General features: G+C 44.4%; 1 protein-coding gene across 5 annotated transcripts in view; it reads left to right on the forward strand.

Annotated features, from left to right (window-relative positions):
* The window catches only part of LOC132681695 (uncharacterized), a 44,273-nt gene that overhangs the window by 10,714 nt on the left and 15,430 nt on the right, over nt 1-18,129 (forward strand). For 2 of the 5 annotated variants that reach the window (XM_060636384.3, XM_060636385.3), the window contains one exon: nt 1,540-3,723. The exons of 1 other annotated variant lie outside the window; for it this stretch is intronic. In XM_060636384.3, the coding sequence (XP_060492367.1) occupies nt 1,540-2,987 (1,448 nt within the window). In that variant the 3' untranslated portion in view covers nt 2,988-3,723. 2 more of the 5 variants (XM_078451921.2, XM_060636395.3) reach the window with 2 other exon arrangements.

The following is an 18,129-nucleotide window of genomic DNA, read 5'->3' on the forward strand; positions in this document are numbered from 1 at the left end:
CTGACTCGGGGCTCGAACCCAGGAACCTTGAGATCTGACCTGAGCCAAAGTCAGACGCTTAACCGACTGAGCCACTCAGGCACCCTGTATTCCTTTTTAAACAAAACTGCCACATCCCCCAACCCCCAGCGATCCTCAGAAGAAATTTCACATGTGTTCGTATATCTTACAAGACCTACGTGGTATGGCTCCTGCCTACCTCTTTCCTCACCTCGTTACACTGTCTTCTTGTTCCCTTTTGCTTAGGCCACAATGGACTTGTCTAGGCTCCTCCAACATTCAGAGCTTACTCTTGCCTTAGGGCTTTGGGCTAGCTGTTCTTCCTGACTAGAATCATCTTTATACCCACATTTTTACGTGGCCAGCTCTTATTATTTAGATCTCTTTTTTTCAATGTTTATTTATTTTGAGAGAGAGTGTGAACAGGGGAGGGACAGAGAGGGAAAGAGAGAATCCCAAGCAGGCTCCACGCTGTCAGCACAGAGCCTGACACGAGGCTTCATCTCACGAACTGTGAGATCATAACCTGAGCCGAAATCAAGTCAGATTCTTAACTGACTGAGCCACCCAGGCATCCCTAGATATCATCTTTAATTTTACTTCTTGTCATACAGCTTGTTTGCTCTTACTGCACATCACCTTGTTTTTGTTTGTTTTCTTAGTTCTCATCATCCCTAGTTTATTTGATCAGTTGGTCATTGTCAATATCCCGCTGCTAGAATGTACACCTTGTGAAAACTTAATTCTTGCCTGATATGTACCCCGTAATCCCGATCTTGATCTTTGCATGGTGGGCACTAAGTAAATACTCCTTGAGTGAGTACATGTCCATCATAACACCATAAATAGCCCTCAGATGAGTTCCAAAACAGCACTGATGGAGGCCCTGTGTTTCAAAGAGCTTTTTATGGCCAATGGCTCTTCTAGTTTTTACTTCTAGCCCCTCTGCAGTTTTCTTGTGGACTTACCTCAAGGGCGGTGGTGGCTGCTGTGGGAGAGGAAGCTGAGGAATAAATAACACAACCTGCTGCACTCACAAGTGCCCTGTGCCCTGCCAACCTGAGCTTTGTTACTAAAGCAGCCTGGCTCCTTTTGTTGGAGGGGCTTCTCTGAGTTCTTCAGCTCACCTACATGCAGGTGTCCTCAGACCCTCTGCACTCAGGCATGTCTCCCACCCTGCTTCTTTCTCTTGCCTTTATTTCTCTCTACCCTTTCCTAAGAATCCAAGGGCGTACTTGTTAGCAATCCTTGTATATGTATTTAAAATTTTTTTAATGTTTATTTTTGAGAGACAGAGGGTGGGTGGGGGAGGAGCAGAGAGAGAGAAGGAGACACAGATCCAAAACAGGCTCCAGGCTCCGAGCTGTCAACACAGAGCCCAACGCGGGGCTTGAACCCATGAGCCATGAGATCATGACCTGAGCTGAAGTTGGATGCTCAACCGACCAAGCCACCCAGGTGCCCCTATCCTTGTATATTTTGATAGCACCTTTCTTTATCCTCCGTGCAAGGGAGACTTACCCGTTTTGTTTATTTTAGGATGGGAGAGCTTGTTTGAAACTGCAGTTTCTGAAGAAGACAATCAGGAAGTAATGAATAAACTCCTAGGTGACGGTCCGTTTGACTTCAAGTTGGGGAAAACCTACGTAAACGAGGACAAGCTAGAGAAGCAGCAAGGCAAAAAGAACAAACCTTTCAGGAAAGTTTTAGTTACCATCAAGAATACGTACCTTAGGGAGAAGAGCTTTATGGGTATTGAGCTAGGGAAAAATCTCAGTCTAAAGTCATCCCTTGTTAGAAAACCCAGACTCGTTTCCAGGGGAAGGAAACCCCATTCACAGCAGTATTCCATTCTGTTTAAACAACTGGGAGTCAACACGGTTCGCAAATGTTACAAATGTAACATCTGTGGGAAAATCTTCCTCCACAGTTCTTCCCTGAGTAAACACCAGAGAATCCACACTGGAGAGAAGCTCTATAAATGCAAGGAATGTCGTAAAGCTTTCAGCCAAAGCTCATCTCTCACTCAGCACCTTAGAGTTCACACAGGAGAGAAACCTTACATATGCAGTGAATGTGGGAAAGCCTTCAGTTTCACCACCTCTCTCATTGGACATCAGAGAATGCACACTGGAGAGAGACCCTATAAATGCAATGAGTGTGGCAAGACATTTAAAGGGAGTTCATCCCTGAATAATCACCAACGGATTCATACTGGAGAAAAGCCCTATAAATGTAATGAATGTGGGAGAGCCTTTAGCCAGTGCTCCTCTCTGATTCAACATCACAGGATTCACACTGGAGAGAAACCTTATGAATGTAGTCAGTGTGGGAAAGCCTTTACCTCAATATCGCGGCTAAGTAGACACCATAGAATTCATACTGGAGAGAAACCCTTTAATTGTAACGAGTGTGGGAAAGTATTCAGTTACCACTCAGCTCTTATTATACATCAGAGAATTCACACTGGTGAGAAACCTTATGCATGTAAAGAATGTGGGAAAGCCTTCAGCCAAAGCTCTGCTCTGATACAGCATCAAAGAATTCATACAGGAGAAAAACCCTACAAATGCAACGAATGTGGGAAGGCTTTCTCCTGGATTTCACGGCTTAATATACACAACAGAATCCACACCGGAGAGAAACCGTACAATTGTAAAGAATGTGGAAAAGCCTTCAGTTCCCACTCAGCAGTTAACACTCATCGAAAAATTCATACTGGAGAGAAACCTTATAAATGTAATGACTGTGAAAAAGCCTTCAACCAAAGCTCAGCTCTCATTCAGCACCAGAGAATTCATACTGGAGAGAAACCATTTAACTGTAAAGTATGTGGGAAAGCCTTCAGACAGAGTTCCTCCCTCATGACACACATGAGGATTCATACAGGAGAGAAGCCTTATAAATGTAAAGAATGTGGTAAGGCTTTTAGTCAGAGCTCATCCCTTACCAATCACCAGAGGACTCACACTGGAGAGAAACTATAAATAAAACGCATGTGGAAAATCTTCCAACTGAAGTTCATTTCATACTAAATTTCAAAAACTTCATCCTGGGCAGAAAGTGATGAAGGGTAGTTGATTGTGAGTTAAACTTCAGAATTTAGACCACCTCAAATGAGACTTCATGATGCAGGTAACCTTAGCTATATTAGGAAAGCTTCTATAAAGTGTTATCCCCCCCCCCCCCCCATAGCTTTTCAAGTAGAGAGTTTGTAAGGTTCTTTTCTCTTCTTCCTGGGGATATTGTGACGAGAGCCCCCCCAGCTTTCGCAAGCATCACAGGGAAGCATGTTGATTTATGTTGAAGTGCAGCCATAAAATCCAGACTTTAGATTATGGAGGAATCTATTTTTTTGAAACATTTAAGTGTTATGCAAGCCAGTTATGCTCAGAAGAATGTTTTGGAGAAGAAATGTAAGCAGGTGACCTGTACTACCTCATTGTCGCTAAAATGTGTTTTTTAATAGTTTCAAAGAAAATTCTGTACTTGGTCGTTGTGGAAACTTTTGTGTTGCTTCTTTTCTGCTTTCCAGGCCATTTACCTGAAAAGAAAATCACTCTGTAAACTCTGCGGGCACACAGTCCTGTGAGTTTTCTCCCTATTTGTTCCGAACTCTGAAGCAGATCTAAAATCATTTTATTTTAAATTACAAAATGCATGGTATTTCACTTGGTTTTATCCGAAAGTGATTACCTGAATTAAAGGTTATTCAGACAACTACTGCTTTTGCAAGTTAATCTACTGATAAATGTTAACAGTTATCTGAAAATGTAGCCATAGGAACATGACCCTGGGCTCCCAGGCTGTGCCTGCTTCATAGAGCTCTTGGTTACCACCCACCAGGAAGGCCCTGTCACTGTCCATCCCACCTGGAGGTAAAATGAACCAGGTAATTTTGACTCCCTCCCACACTTCGAGGGCCACTAGACAAAATTTCAGGCTCTAAGTTCAGTAAATGGACCATTAATGCCCTTCAACAAGTTAGCATGTTTCAGCATTTCTAAAATGTGAGTAATAATTCCAATTAGCAACATTGTCTGGTGTTATCAGGAGTTGGCAAGCACTTAAGGACTGAAACACCTATTTTGTTTAAAAGAAAGAAAGAAAAAAAAAAGAGACAAGGACAAGTTTCTTTCTCTTTGTCAAAGACAAAAAAAAAAAAAAAATAACACCTCAGGAAAGGTACTATTGGGGCTGGAGACTGAGCTAAAGCAAACCTTGAATTCAACTTGTGCTTCCTGGGACCGACTAATCAGTCTTATTTTTTCAGACTTAGGAGGAGCAGACTTTTCTGGGTCATTTAATCCTTCACTGCAGTGCCCCTTTGCCTACAACTATTCTTTTACATTCTCTAATTTCTGGATGTTTTATGCTTGTAGTGATGTCTCTGGTACTTTGTCTCACAGGGTCCCCCTTAGGATCTCTTGTAGGGCTGGTTTAGTGGTGACAAATTCCTTCAGTTTTTGTTTGTTTGGGAAGACCTTTATCTTTCCTTCTATTCTAAATGACAGACTTGCTGGATAAAGGATTCTCGGCTGCATATTTTTTCTGTTTAGTACACTGAAGATCTCATGCCAATCCTTTCTGGCCTGCCAAGTTTCAAAAGAGAGATCAGTCACGAGTCTTATAGGTCTCCCTTTATATGTGAGGGCACGGTTATCCCTTGCTGCTTTCACAATTTTCTCTTTATCCTTGTATTTTGCCAGTTTCACTATGATATGTCGTGCAGAAGATCGATTCAAGTTACGTCTGAAGGGAGTTCTCTGTGCCTCTTGGATTTCAATGCCTTTTTCCTTCCCCAGTTGAGGGAAGTTCTCAGCTATAGTTTCTTCAAGTACCCCTTCAGCACTTTTCCCTCTCTCTTCCTCCTCTGGGATACCAATTATGCGTATATTATTTCTTTTTAGTGTATCACTTAGTTCTCTAATTTTCCCCTCATACTCCTGGATTTTTTTATCTCTCTTTCTTTCAGCTTCCTCTTTCTCCATAACTTTATCTTCTAGTTCACCTATTCTCTCCTCTGCCTCTTCAAGCCGAGCCGTCGTGGTTTCCATTTTGTTTTGCATTTCATTTAAAGCGTTTTTCAGCTCCTCCTGACTGTTCCTTAGTCCCTTGATCTCTGTGGCAAGAGATTCTCTGCTGTCCTGTATACTGTTTTCAAGCCCAGCGATTAATTTTATGACTATTATTCTAAATTCACTTTCTGTTATATTATTTAAATCCTTTTTGATCAGTTCATTAGCTGTTGTTATTTCCTGGAGGTTCTTCTGAGGGGAATTCTTCCGTTTGGTTATTTTGGATAGTCCCTGGAGTGGTGAGGACCTGCAGGGCACTTCCCCTGTGCTGTGGTGTATAACTGGAGTTGGTGGGCGGGGCCGCAGTCCGACCTGATGTCTGCCCCCAGCCCACCGCTGGGGCCACAGTCAGACTGGTGTGTGCCTTCTCTTCCCCTCTCCTAGGGGCGGGATTCACTGTGGGGTGGCATGGCCCATCTGGACTACTTGCACACTGCCAGGCTTGTGGTGCTGGGGATCTGGCGTATTAGCTGGGGTGGGTAGGCAAGGTGCACGGGGGCAGGAGGGGCAGGCTTAGCTCGCTTCTCCTTAGGTGATCCACTTCAGGAGGGGCCCTGTGGCAGCGGGAGGGAGTCAGACCCGCTGCCGGAGGTTTGGCTCTGCAGAAGCACAGCGTTGGGTGTTTGCTCGGAGTGAGCAAGTTCCCTGGCGGGAACTGGTTCCCTTTGGGATTTTGGCTGGGGGATGGGCGGGGGAGATGGCGCTGGCTAGGGCCTTTGTTCCCCACCAAACTGAGCTCTGTCGTCCGGGGGCTCAGCAGCTCTCCCTCCCTTTGTCCTCCAGCCTTCCCGCTTTCCGAGCAGAGCTGTTAACTTATGACCTCCCAGATGCTAAGTCGCGCTTGCTGTCGGAACACAGTCCGTCCGGCCCCTCCGCTTTTGCCAGCCAGACTCGGGGGCTCTGCTTGGCCGGCAGGCTGCCCCTCCGCCCCGGCTCCCTCCCGCCAGTCCGTGGCCTCGGCCCCTTCCTACTCTCTTCCGTGGGCCTCTCGTCTGTGCTTGGCTCCGGAGACTCCGTTCTGCTAATCCTCTGGCAGTTTTTTGGGTTATTTAGGCAGGTGTAGGTGGAATCTAAGTGATCAGCAGGACGCGTGGTGAGCCCAGCGTCCTCCTATGCCGCCATCTTCCAACCTGTCACATTCTCTAATTTCTGGGAAAATTTCTAGGAAAATATAACTTCCCTGTCTTAGTCTCTTTAGGTTGCCATAACAAAATACCACAGGCCAGGTGGCTTCTATTTTTTTTTTTTTTAATTTTTTTTTTTAACGTTTATTTATTTTTGAGACAGAGAGAGACAGAGCATGAACAGGGGAGGGGCAGAGAGAGAGGGAGACACAGAATCCGAAACAGGCTCCAGGCTCTGAGCTGTCAGCACAGAGCCCGACGCGGGGCTCGAACTCACGGACCGTGAGATCATGACCTGAGCCGAAGTCGGACGCTTAACCGACCAAGCCACCCAGGCGCTCCTTGGTGGCTTCTAAACAACTGAAACTTATTTCCCACAGTTCTGGAGGCTGGGAAGTCCAAGATAAGGCACCAGCGTGGTTGTGTTCTGGTGAGGACCCTCTTCCTGATTCGCAGCTGTCGCCTTCTTGTGTCCTCACATGGCAGAAGGGGTGAGGGAGCTCTCTGAGGCCTCTTCTAAGGGCACCAGTTGCATCCATGAGGCTCCACTCACATGACAGTCACCTCCCAAAGGCCCCGTTTCCTAATGCTGTCACCTTTGCGGTTAGGATGTCAACATGAATTCTGAAGGGGCACAAACATTTAGACCATTGCATTCACCAAGTAACAATAGTCCTAAAAATAATCCCCTGAGATAAATCTGAACAAAGTTACACAAAATACCAGGCCCTGTTACTTTTAAGTTGAGGTCTATCAAACATGAAGTAACAGATCATTTGAGTCTTGTGCAGGATCTTCCAGAGGAGATCACGTGCCAACACAGTGATTCTAGTAACCAGTACCAGAACCTGACAGGGAAAGTGCAAGAAAGAAAACTTGCAGGCCTATATCACCCATGAACAGAAATGTAAAAATCCTAAACAAAGTATTAGAAAATGTAATCCAGAAGTACCCAAACATAGTGAATGCATCATGATAGAGATTTTTCACAGGAACAGATAGATTATATAGCATTAGGAAACTTCGAGGTACTGTGTACCACCTGGACAGATTAAAGGTGCAGAATCCGTGTGTTCATCTCAATAAATGCAGCCAAAGCAGTGAAAATACTCAGCACCCATTCATTGTAAAAACTCTTAGCCAAGCAGTGGAGAGAGCTTACTTAACCTGGTAAAAGGGTATTTACCAAAAACCTGCTGGCAAAAATGGTAAAATGTTAGAAGTAGTTATGACAGGAGGAGTATAAAGAACAAATTATGCAATAATGGCTCTGAGAAAAACAGTTCATCCACATAGAAGAAAAATTAGATGCCTACCCTCACCACAAAAAGAATTCTGTGAGAGGCAAAATTATGTATCTTTTGGAAGAAGATGTAAGGTATAACTTTATGACTTCAAGATAGGGAAGGATTTTTTTTTTTTTAATAGGCTTCATGCCCAGTGTGGAGCCCAATGTGGAGCTTGAACTCACAACCCTGAGATCGAGAACTGAGCTGAGATTAAAGTCAGACTCTTAGCTGACTGAGCCACCCAAGCACTCCAGTAGGTAGGATTTTTTTTTTTTTTTTGATGATTGTTTATTTTTGAGGGAGAGGGAGAATCCAAGCAGCCTCTGCACCATCAGCACAGAGCCTGACATGGGTTTCAAACTCACAAACTATGAGATAACCTGAGCTAAGAGTTGGACAGTTAACCTACTGAGCCACCCAGGTGCCCCAAGGTTTTTCTTTTTTAACTTTTGTTTATGTTTGAGAGGGAGAGAGTGTGCATGCGACAGAGAGAAAGGGGGACAGAAGATCTGAAGTGGGCTCTGCTAAAGAGCTGAGAGCCCGATGTGCTCAAACTCATGAACTGTGAGATCATGACCTGAGCCGAAGTAGGACGCTTAACCAACTAAGCCACCCAGGTGCCCCGGGAAGGAGTTTTTAAACAGGATACAAATAAGCTATGAAATCTTTGTATATATTCGCTCACATTAAAGTGAAAACATCTTGTTACCAAAATATACCAAAAAGGAAATGAAAAGTCAAGACATAAAACAGATCTTGCCATGGTATTTAAAAAAAATTTTTTTTAATGTTTTATTTATTTTTGAGACAGAAAGAGCAGGGGAGGGGCAGAGAAAGATGGAGACCCAGAATCCAAAGCTGTCAGCACAGAGCCTGATGCGGGGCTTGAACCAATGAAATGTGAGATCATGACCTGAACCGAATTCAGATGCTCACTGACTGAGCCACCCAGGTGCCCCTCCACAGAATTTTCAACAAATGCTTATCATCTGGAAAATGTAAATAATGTATACAAATCAACTTAAAAAAAGACAACCTGGTAGAAAAATAAATTGTCTGAATACATGACTGTATTTCACAGAAGAGGAAATGCAAATTTCTAAAAACATGAAAAGATGCTTTCAGGATCACAGATAATGATTTTATGAGATTTTGTGACTTTTTAAAATAGACCTTATTTATTTTTTATTTTTTTTTTGGTAGGCTCTAAACCCAGTGTAGGGCTTGAACTCACAAACCCGCTGTCAAGAGTTGCACACTCCACTGACTGAGCCAGCCAGGCCCCCCAGGTTTAATGATTTTTTAAAGATGAGTAAAAGTGAAGATGTGTGACATTATGGAATTTTAGAATGTATGTGAAATAACTGGAATGCATACTTGACTAGTGAGAGTGTAAACTGATACAGACCATTGGCATCCTATAAAGTGAATTTGAATTTGTGTATGTCATGAAACACGAAGTTCCACTCCTACGTATATATAATAGATAAATGTTTGCATATGAGCAGTAAGAGACATGTATAAAGATATTCTTAGCAGTGCTGATCATAGTAGCTACTGTTTGGAAGTATCTGGTGATAGGAAAATGGGTAATTTTGGAATATTAACTATGTAGAGCAGCAGTGGAAACTAATGAACCAAAGCCGTAAACAAAACACAGATGAATTTAAAAGCCTGAAGACGTTTCAAAAGACGTAGGAAACAACATACAGCCTAATAGCATGTTCTGCAAAATTAAATTTAGTTTAAGTGATTTATACATGTGGGGAAGATACTAAACAAAAATAGCAAGTGACCAAATGACAAGATATTCTAGCTCTCCGTTGCTGTGTAACAACTCATCCCAAAGTTGAGTGGCTTAAAGCAACAGTTGTATCAACACCTACCTGTCGGTTCCATATTTGGGTTCAGTTGGGCAATTCTTACTTGGCGTCTCTAATGCATTTGCAGTCAAATGGCAGCTGGCATTGAAGCTCAACTTGAGCTTGGTGTCCAGGGTGGCCGGCAGTCGGTGATGACTGCTTCTTGAGAGCCCTATTGGATTTTGCACAGAGGAGTGGCTGGTTTCTGAGAGGCAATGTCCTGAGAGTCAGCATTCTAAGAGACCTATATAGAAGTTGCAAATCTTAGAACTCGACTTTGGAAGTCACATGAGATTAATACATTAATTCTATATTCTCTTGGTGAAAAACGATTTATAGATGTGGCCCAGATTCAAGGGGAAAAGATGATACAAGAGTGTGAATACCAGGGTCATGGTTCACTGGGGGGACCAGATTTGGAGACTAGTTACCACATGAACACAAAAGTCAGAATGGTGATCACCTCTGACTGTGAGGCAAGGAAGTGATTTGGGAAGGAGCATGGGGTTCTTCAGTTTGCTTGATGCCTGAGAGAGCCTTCCTTTTCAGAAAGAGGTTTTCAGGTCAGCCAGAATGAGGATCAGTAAGAAGGCCAGTGTGTTTATCAGTAAAGATAATTAAATAGAATTTTTTTTTTTTTTTTTTGCTCAGCTCTAGAGTGGGTGATTTGAGGTAGGATAAAACCCATCTTACTGCCTGATCACCCTAGGTGAAGTGAACATCAAGTTTATGAGGTTGCATCCAAGGGCCATCCCAAGGTCATAACATTCTTCAGGCCACTGACTCTTTGTTTTTAAAGTTTATTTAATTATTTTTGAGAGAGAGACAAAGAGCAGGAGAGAGGCAGGGAGAGAGAGAGAGCGAGAGAGAGAGAGAGAGAGAGAGAGAGAGAGAGAGAATTCCAAGCAGTGCAGAGCCTGATACAGGGCTCGAACCCACAAACCATGAGATCATGACCTGAACTGAAACCAAGAGTCAGACATTTAATTGACTGGGCTACCCAGGTGCCCCTCTTCAGGCCACTGTTAAATTTAAATATGTCTCCTTAACAAAACTATCAACACCTCCCTTTCCTGTCTACACTTTCCCTTATTCATCTCCTTAGGTCACCAGAGGAAGAGAATATTGGTTCCTATGTTGAGTAAGGAAACACTAAACCAAAAAAAAATGTGCATTATAAGAGAACTAGGCAAAGAAAGAATGATCGTTAAGTTGTCAACATATTTTCTTTGAAGGGGTTTCTCTTTAAAGAGACTTCAGAGTCTAGGCAAAAGAGAAAAATGTCTATTTTTATAACGTCCTAATAGGCCATTTTCAAAGCAAGCTGAAAAAGCAGAATATACTTAAGCTTTTATAATATGATTGACATGCCCGATACATTGAATTTCTAGTATTCATAGTAATTATTTAAAATGTCCACCTTTTCGGGCGCGTTGGGCTCTCATTGGCTATTGCATTATCCAACATGTTTTCTCATTGAAGAGGTCTGTGAAATGAATAGACCTTTTTTTTCCTAGACTGCCCCTCCATTGGCTTTGTCCAATATTTCCCACGTGGTCATATTTATGCTTTGCTTTTTTGGTAAGAAAACCACCAAAGCAATATTCTCAGTTCATCATGTTATCACATTAGGAGCCTTATGATGTTGGTAATTTTAGCTTTATCTTGGTTAAGGTGGTGTCTGCCTGATCACCCACTGTGAAGTCACTGTTTTTCTCTTGGCAGTCAGTAGTGTCTTGAGAGGAGACCCTCTGAGTGTGCGCATGTATATCTGTACTAGTCACACTCACCTCACTGCTGCTGGTTTTAGCATCTATTGATGACACTTGCCTTGTTATTACAGTGGTTTTCCCAAGGAGATCTCATCAGTCCATCATTTCTTCTACATTTACTCATTGGCTTTCCACTTTGGGGAAGTGTTCTGTCTTCTGTTTTTATGACCGGAAGCATGGTTTCTTATTTTACTTAATGGACTGTAATCTGCTAATATTGTTATGTACGTCGATGGACAAATTGTCCCAGACTTGACCTCAAGAGCCTCCGCAAACTCATTTCTGTGTCCTTTCTGTCACAGGCTTGTGACTGCATCTAAGATTGGTAAGTCAAGTATACCTACTTCAGTCTATGTAGCAAAATATGATTTCTTGACTAGACGACTTGGGGGTTAGAGGAGGAATTGTGGGGTCAAAAGCATTTGGGGGGATTTTCTCTTTTCTCTTGCACGATCTTATATTTCCTCCTCTTGCTACTTTCCCCCTTGATATGTGGCTTCCACATCTCTGTCTTTCTGTTAACTGTATTGTGCCTTCATCATTGCCTTCAGAAGGATGTCTCCTCACCTCCTGCATGTACTTTTAAAAAAATTGCAGTAAAATGTACATAACATAAAATTTACCATTATAACCATTTTTAAGTTTACAATTTAGTGGCATTGAGTATATTCACAATGTTTTGTAACCAGCACCAATCAATTTTCCAGAAACTTTTTTATCATCTCAAACAGAAGCTCTGCACCCATTAAGCAGTAACTCCCCCATTTCCCCTGCTGCCTCTGGGAATTTGCCTATTTTAGATTCCTGATATAAGTGGAATTGAATAATATTTGTCCTTGTGTGTCTGGCTTCTTTCATTTGGCATAACGTCTTCAAGGTTCATCCGTATCAGAGCATGTGTCAGAACTTCGTTCCTCTTTAAGGCTGAGGTAATATTCCATTGTAAGTATGCACCACGTTTTACTTACCCATTCCTCTATTGTTGGACATTTGTATCGTTTGCACATTTTGGCGATCATGAACAATGTTGCTATGAACGTTTGTGTACATATGTTTGTGTGAACATTTCTCTTGGGTAAATACCTAAGTGGGATTACATAGTCCTATGAGGAGTGGATATGTAACTTCATAAGACCCGCCCCCGACTCTTTCCAGTGTCTGCATCATCTTACATTGCCATCAGCAATGTATGAAGGTTCCAGTTCCAATGTGGGTGGTTCTATGTCTTTGCCAACCCTTGTTATTTTTCAGTTTTCTCCCCACCCCCCCCCCCCCATAATGACCACACTAACAGCTGTGAAGTGGGTATCTCATTATAGTCATGATTTGTAGTTCCCTGATGACTAGTGATGTTGAACATCTCTTTTATGGGCTTGTTGGCCATTTTATATGCCCCCCCCCTTTTAAGAAATGTCTGTTCAAATCCTTTGCCCACTTTTGGAATGGGCTGTTCTGTGGTTGAGTTACAGGAATTGTTTGTATATCCTGCATGCATATTCAGTTCTCTTATATACCTGTACAGTTTTGCATATTTTCACACATAGACACACTTACTCTTTCTGGTGGTGATTTTATATCCATTTTAGGAACACTACATGCATTTTCTTTTCTCTTCCATATCCTTTGTGTGTGTGTGTATATATATATATATATATATATATATATATATATATATTTAAGGATATGATGGGAGTTTTAGATTTATACCACCATCATTACCTCACCTCCCTGAAGAAACACTTGGTTACCAAACAACCATACATTATTTCTACCCCGTTGTTATTTCTATATCTAAGTGCCTACCGTGTGCCATATCCAAGAAGTGCATTGTGCCTAAAACAGAGCAAACCCTTGTATGCCTGTGGCATTAGGTCTAAAAGCTGCTTTGATCGGCAGCTGCTTTGTGATTTCTTTCAATATAAAGATATGGGCAAAAGAAGACAAGCTAGCAATATTTCAATTTCTTTTAAGCAAATTATATACAATAAAAAAAAAATGTAGGTTTTCACGACTCAACTCCATAACTTTATAAGGTTGTGATGGAAAGACCCAGATGGAATTACCCCCTCAGGCTCCTATATTCCAACACTATCCTGCCTACTCATCTCTTTGCTTGGAATCTTGGAATCTTAAACCAGCCAATCAAGAACCGTCTGATCATCATTAAGTAATCTGCCTGATAAACCCCTGCCATCTTCTGTAGGGAAAATAACCTTGCAATAACCAATCCAATTTTTGCCTAACTTCCTTGTTCTTTCTCCTTCCTGCCTATAAAAGTCTTTCATTTAGTACTGCTCCTTGGAGCTCCTGCTAGACAGGATGCTACCTGGTTCATGAATCATTGAATAAAGCCAGTAAAATCTTTAAAATCTACTCAGTTGTTTAAAAATTTTTTAAAAATATTTATTTATGTTTGAGAGAGACAGAGTGAGCAGGGGAGGGGCAGAGAGAGAGGGAGACACAGAATCTGAAGCAGGCTCCAGTGCTTGAACTCCTGAACGGGGAGATCATGACCTGAGCTGAAGTCAGCCGCTTAACCAACTGACTTGGTTGATGACTTAACCAAATGGCACCCCGGTTGATTTTTTTTTTTGTTTTAATACAGTGTTCATGTTGAGCATATAAGTCATAGGAGAACATACAGCAGACTCCATTTATATAAAGGTCAAAACCTTACAAAAATAAACATTGTGGGACACAGATGTGGAGTACGCATCAAGCTAAGGGAGTGAAATGCTTAACACAATTTAGATAAGTGACAGGGGAGCATTGTGGACCAGGCTTCAAAAATTCTGGTCAAATCTCTTTTCAAGCAGAGTGTTGGGTATGTGGGTATTGGTTTCATTTTTTTTTTTTTTTTTAATGAATATAATTTATTGTCAGATTGGCTTACATACACACCCAGTGCTCATCCCCACAAGCGCCCTCCTCAAACAGTACCTATGCATACATTATCCTCGGGGTGTGCTACGTATTAACATAAAAATAATCATAGCTAGCCGGTGGAGGGGGAGCTGTGGCGCGCAGAGCCTCCTAAAGGCGTTTAAATTCAGGGTTTGTTTTTCAAATCACCTTGCTGGTCTAACAAAACAAGCCTAGAAGCGGATTCAGGCAGCGGGCACTGCGAGGGGACCGCCCTATCCATCAGGTGCGCGCGCCCCCGCGTTGCAGACCCCTCGGACAGCGGGTCCCGGGGGCTCGCGCGGGGAGAGGGAACGTGCCTCTCCCGGGGGTCGCCCAGCCGCCTTCTGGGAGCTGTAGTCCGCGCGGGGCGGAGGCATGTCGGGAGTAGTAGTTCTAGGGTTCGCGGGGTTGCGGGACTGGTCCCGGCCTTTCTGGGGCTAGAGGCGCGGGTGATCTCGGTTACGCTGGGGCGGTGTGTAAGGAGCGGAGACTTCCCGGCTGCCTCTTCCTCGCAGCGGTGGAGCCAGCGTCTGTCCCGTCTGGGTGGGGAGTGCGGTGTCCGGCGGGGCCGCGCGCGGATACCGGGAGACGCCGCGCGGCCTGTGGGTCAGAGGTCGGCCGGGGCGGCGGTGCCTTGCGGGTGTCGCGGGCCGGGAAGACGCGGAGAGGAAGCGCCCTGCCAGGTGAGCTGGGGCGTGCCGGGACTGCTGTGGGCGGGGGCCTCCGGTGGCCGTCTGCCGAGAGACTTCTCAGTGAAGTAATACAAACAATAGCTCGCGCTGGCCGAGAACGAGGTGTGCCCGGCCGTGGTGTAGCGGCTTGGATGGATTAACTCATTTCATGCTTCTGCATGCATAGCCAGTAAGTTGACTGCACACTGCCCCCATTTTACAGATGAAGGAACTGAGGCACAATGGCCAGGTAATTTGCCACGTTTAGCTAAGACCCTGGACTGGAGCAAGGATTCCCTTCCTGCCCCTGTTACTTACCCATTTTTGTTTCTTTGTCAGGTCGCTGTGACTCCTTAAGTTCTCAGTCTCCCTCACATCTGCGAAATGGGGTAGCCATACATACGTTTTAGAGTCGTGAGGCTTAAAAATATATGAAAAGCACCCCAGATTCTGGAGTCTGTGAATACCTCTACAGCATCTTCCCTCCCCTGGCTGAGGTGCCCCAGCCCCAGATGACCCCCCCCCCCTCGCCCCCATACTCTGCTAGTTGAGCTCTCATGCTGGGCACTGCACCCTGGAGAGCCCTCTGCATGCAAACCCAGGCAGCCAGTGCAGGCAGCTGTGGCCAGGGTCCTTCTCTGACACCTGCCTGGCGGCTCCAGGCACACTCACCTTGCTCTCCCAGTTGGGATTTGTGTGTGACAAGGAGGGCTGTTTCCCGCGGTGGATGCTGTAAGAGGTGGCACCTGTGAGATTTGTGTGTAGGGGGGCCGACAAAGCAACAGTCTGGCATGCATCTTGTGCGAGAGGGAGTGTTTTAACCACATTACCTCTGGTGAGGTAGGGTAGGTCCAGATGCAGGGGGGCAAGAGGAGGAAAGTGTGCAGGTTGTGTTATTCCCTGGGGACCAGTGCAGCACTCCAGGCAGGGCCACTCAGGGAAGGCACCTGTGAGGCAGAAAGACAAGGCAAATGTGGGCAGGTGACTTGACTGTGGCTTCTTCGGGAAGGAAAGGGCTAGGTGGGGCAGGCGGGCTTAGGGTTGGCCGTCTGTATTTGAAAGTGGCCGCCTCCGGGAAATTCATGTTCATTGTGGATTTTACAGCGTGTACACTTTAAAGCTATCTAAGGACTCCAGGTATCTGTGGGTGAATCACAGTTTGCTTAGTCACAGCTAATAGACCTTAGGTGACCGTAAAGCATCAGTTTATAGCAGTTAGAAGTATGGTTAATACAGGGAGATGGAGATGGGAGAATTGTCTTAGAGCTGTATTGGCTTGGTGAGCATGTGTTTGCTTGGCTTGCACCATTTATGTGGTGCGGCTTTGCTGGGACCTGGTGGGCATTATGGGTGGTTGTAACTTCATCTCCCCAGGCCATCCCTTGACACCAGAGTTCCTCATGACACCTTTTCCTCTCCAGATCTACCTTGTCAGCAGTCTACACTCCTCTTGCCAGGAAAACTGAGAAGGAAAGCATGGCTGTGGATTTGCTGCCCACCAAGGTGAAAGTAAGTGAAGATTGTCTTTCTCATGAATCGCTTTCTGGGTTTAGAGAGGGTGCACATGTTTCCATTCTTTGTCTGAGTACTTTTCTCTCCAACAAAACCTGGGGAATCCAGGGTTCTTTAAGTTTTCCCCAGGATCCAGGATTCATGGAGGGGCTGCTGAGGAATGTGCTTCCTCTGTCTCTATGTCACTCTTAATTCACCCTAAATCCAACTTCATGACCAAAGACTGAGGCAGCACTCGCTGAACATGTGCTTTGGGCTACAATAAGCGCTTGGTGGGGGCATGGTGTATTAGACAGTCTTTGTCTTCACAGAGGATACAGTCTTGCTTGGTGCAAAGACATAGAAGGACCAAAGACACCTTCAAAAAACACTGAGCACCGACTATGCACAGGATACTGTTCAGAGCACTGGGGTCACGAAGAGGAAAGAGGTTGTTTCTGTCTTCAGGGAGTTCATCGTATTGACCTCAGTTAGGAAATGATTAAAGGTCCAAGAGGAGTTAGGGAAAAGATCCTGGAAGTAGTGGGGTCATTTTGAGCTGATACTGAAGGCCAGAAGGAGTTCAGCTTAGCTTGGGCTCTGAGGCCAGCACTTTGGAGGACAGGGGGCTGGGAGCCGAGCACAGGTGTGACAGTAAACTGTCCAGATGTCTTCCTTATCCATCTGACTAATTATCTCTGTCTTCTCCTCTGAATCTTGTCCACTGGCTTTGATTTATTCACACTCCCCTCCTGGGCCCTTCTTGCTCTTTGCCCTTTTTAGATCCATTTTCTTTTTCTTTTTTTAACATTTATTTATCTTTGAGAGAGAGACACACACAGAGTGTGAGCAGGGGAGAGGCAGAGAGAGAGGGAGACACAGAATCTGAAGCAGGCTCCAGGCTCTGAGCTGTCAGCACAGAGCCTGACGCGGGGCTTAAACCTATGAAACGTTGATATCATGACCTGAGCCAGTCAGAAGCTTAACCGAATGAGCCACCCAGGCACCCCTGAAAACTGTACATTTTCTCTTTATTCCTTGAACTTGAATTCCCATTCCACTTCCATATGTATTTTAAAAAAAATTTTTTAACGTTTATTTATTTTTGAGAGAGAGGGGCACACAGAGTGTGAGCAGAGGAGGGGCAGAAAGAGAGGGAGACACAGAATCTGAAGCAGGCTCCAGGCTCTGAGCTGTCAGCATAGAGCCTGACATGGGGCTCAAACTTAAAAACTGCGAGATCATGACCTGAGCCAAAGTCAGACGCTTAACCAACTGAGCCACCCAGGCGCCCCTCTTTTTGTTTTTAAACTTTATTTTTGCGAGAGAGTGGGGGAGAGGGGCAGAGAAAGAAGGAGAGAGAGAATCCCAAGCAGGCTCCATGCTGTCAGTGCATAGCCCTTTTCAGGGCTTGATCTCATGAACTGCAAGATCATGACCTGAGCCGAAATCAAGTGTCAGATGCTTAACCAGCTGAGCCACCCAGGTGCCCCTAAGATCCATTTTCATTACTTTAACCTGAAGATCTTTCCCAAATCTCTGTTCTCAGGCCTCAACTTTTCCCTAGAAACACAGTCTAGAACTCTTAGGAAATATTTCCACATGGAAGTCCCAGCTTTCCCCCAACGCCAGCTCCTGTTCCTTCCGTGGGTTTTCTGTTCTGCCAGCCCCAAAGCCTCTGTTTTCATTGACTGCTTTCCCCCAAAGTAGTGGTAGCCTACATGTTACAAATGTAGACTCTGGAACTTGAGTTCATAAGTTCACCTCCAAGCTGGGGTTGTGACCTTGGCAAGTTATTTTCTCTCTGTGTGCCTCATTTCCTCATTTGTAAGTGGGATTAATGACATACATACCTCGTTTGATCCATGTAACAGGACTGTTAATATCTGCATTTTACGGGTGAGGAAACTGAGGCACAGAGGAGCAAGTAACTTGACC

This window comes from Panthera onca, chromosome A1, assembly GCF_046562875.1.
Source record: "Panthera onca isolate mPanOnc1 chromosome A1, mPanOnc1 haplotype 2, whole genome shotgun sequence".
NCBI classification, from domain to species: domain Eukaryota; kingdom Metazoa; phylum Chordata; class Mammalia; order Carnivora; family Felidae; genus Panthera; species Panthera onca.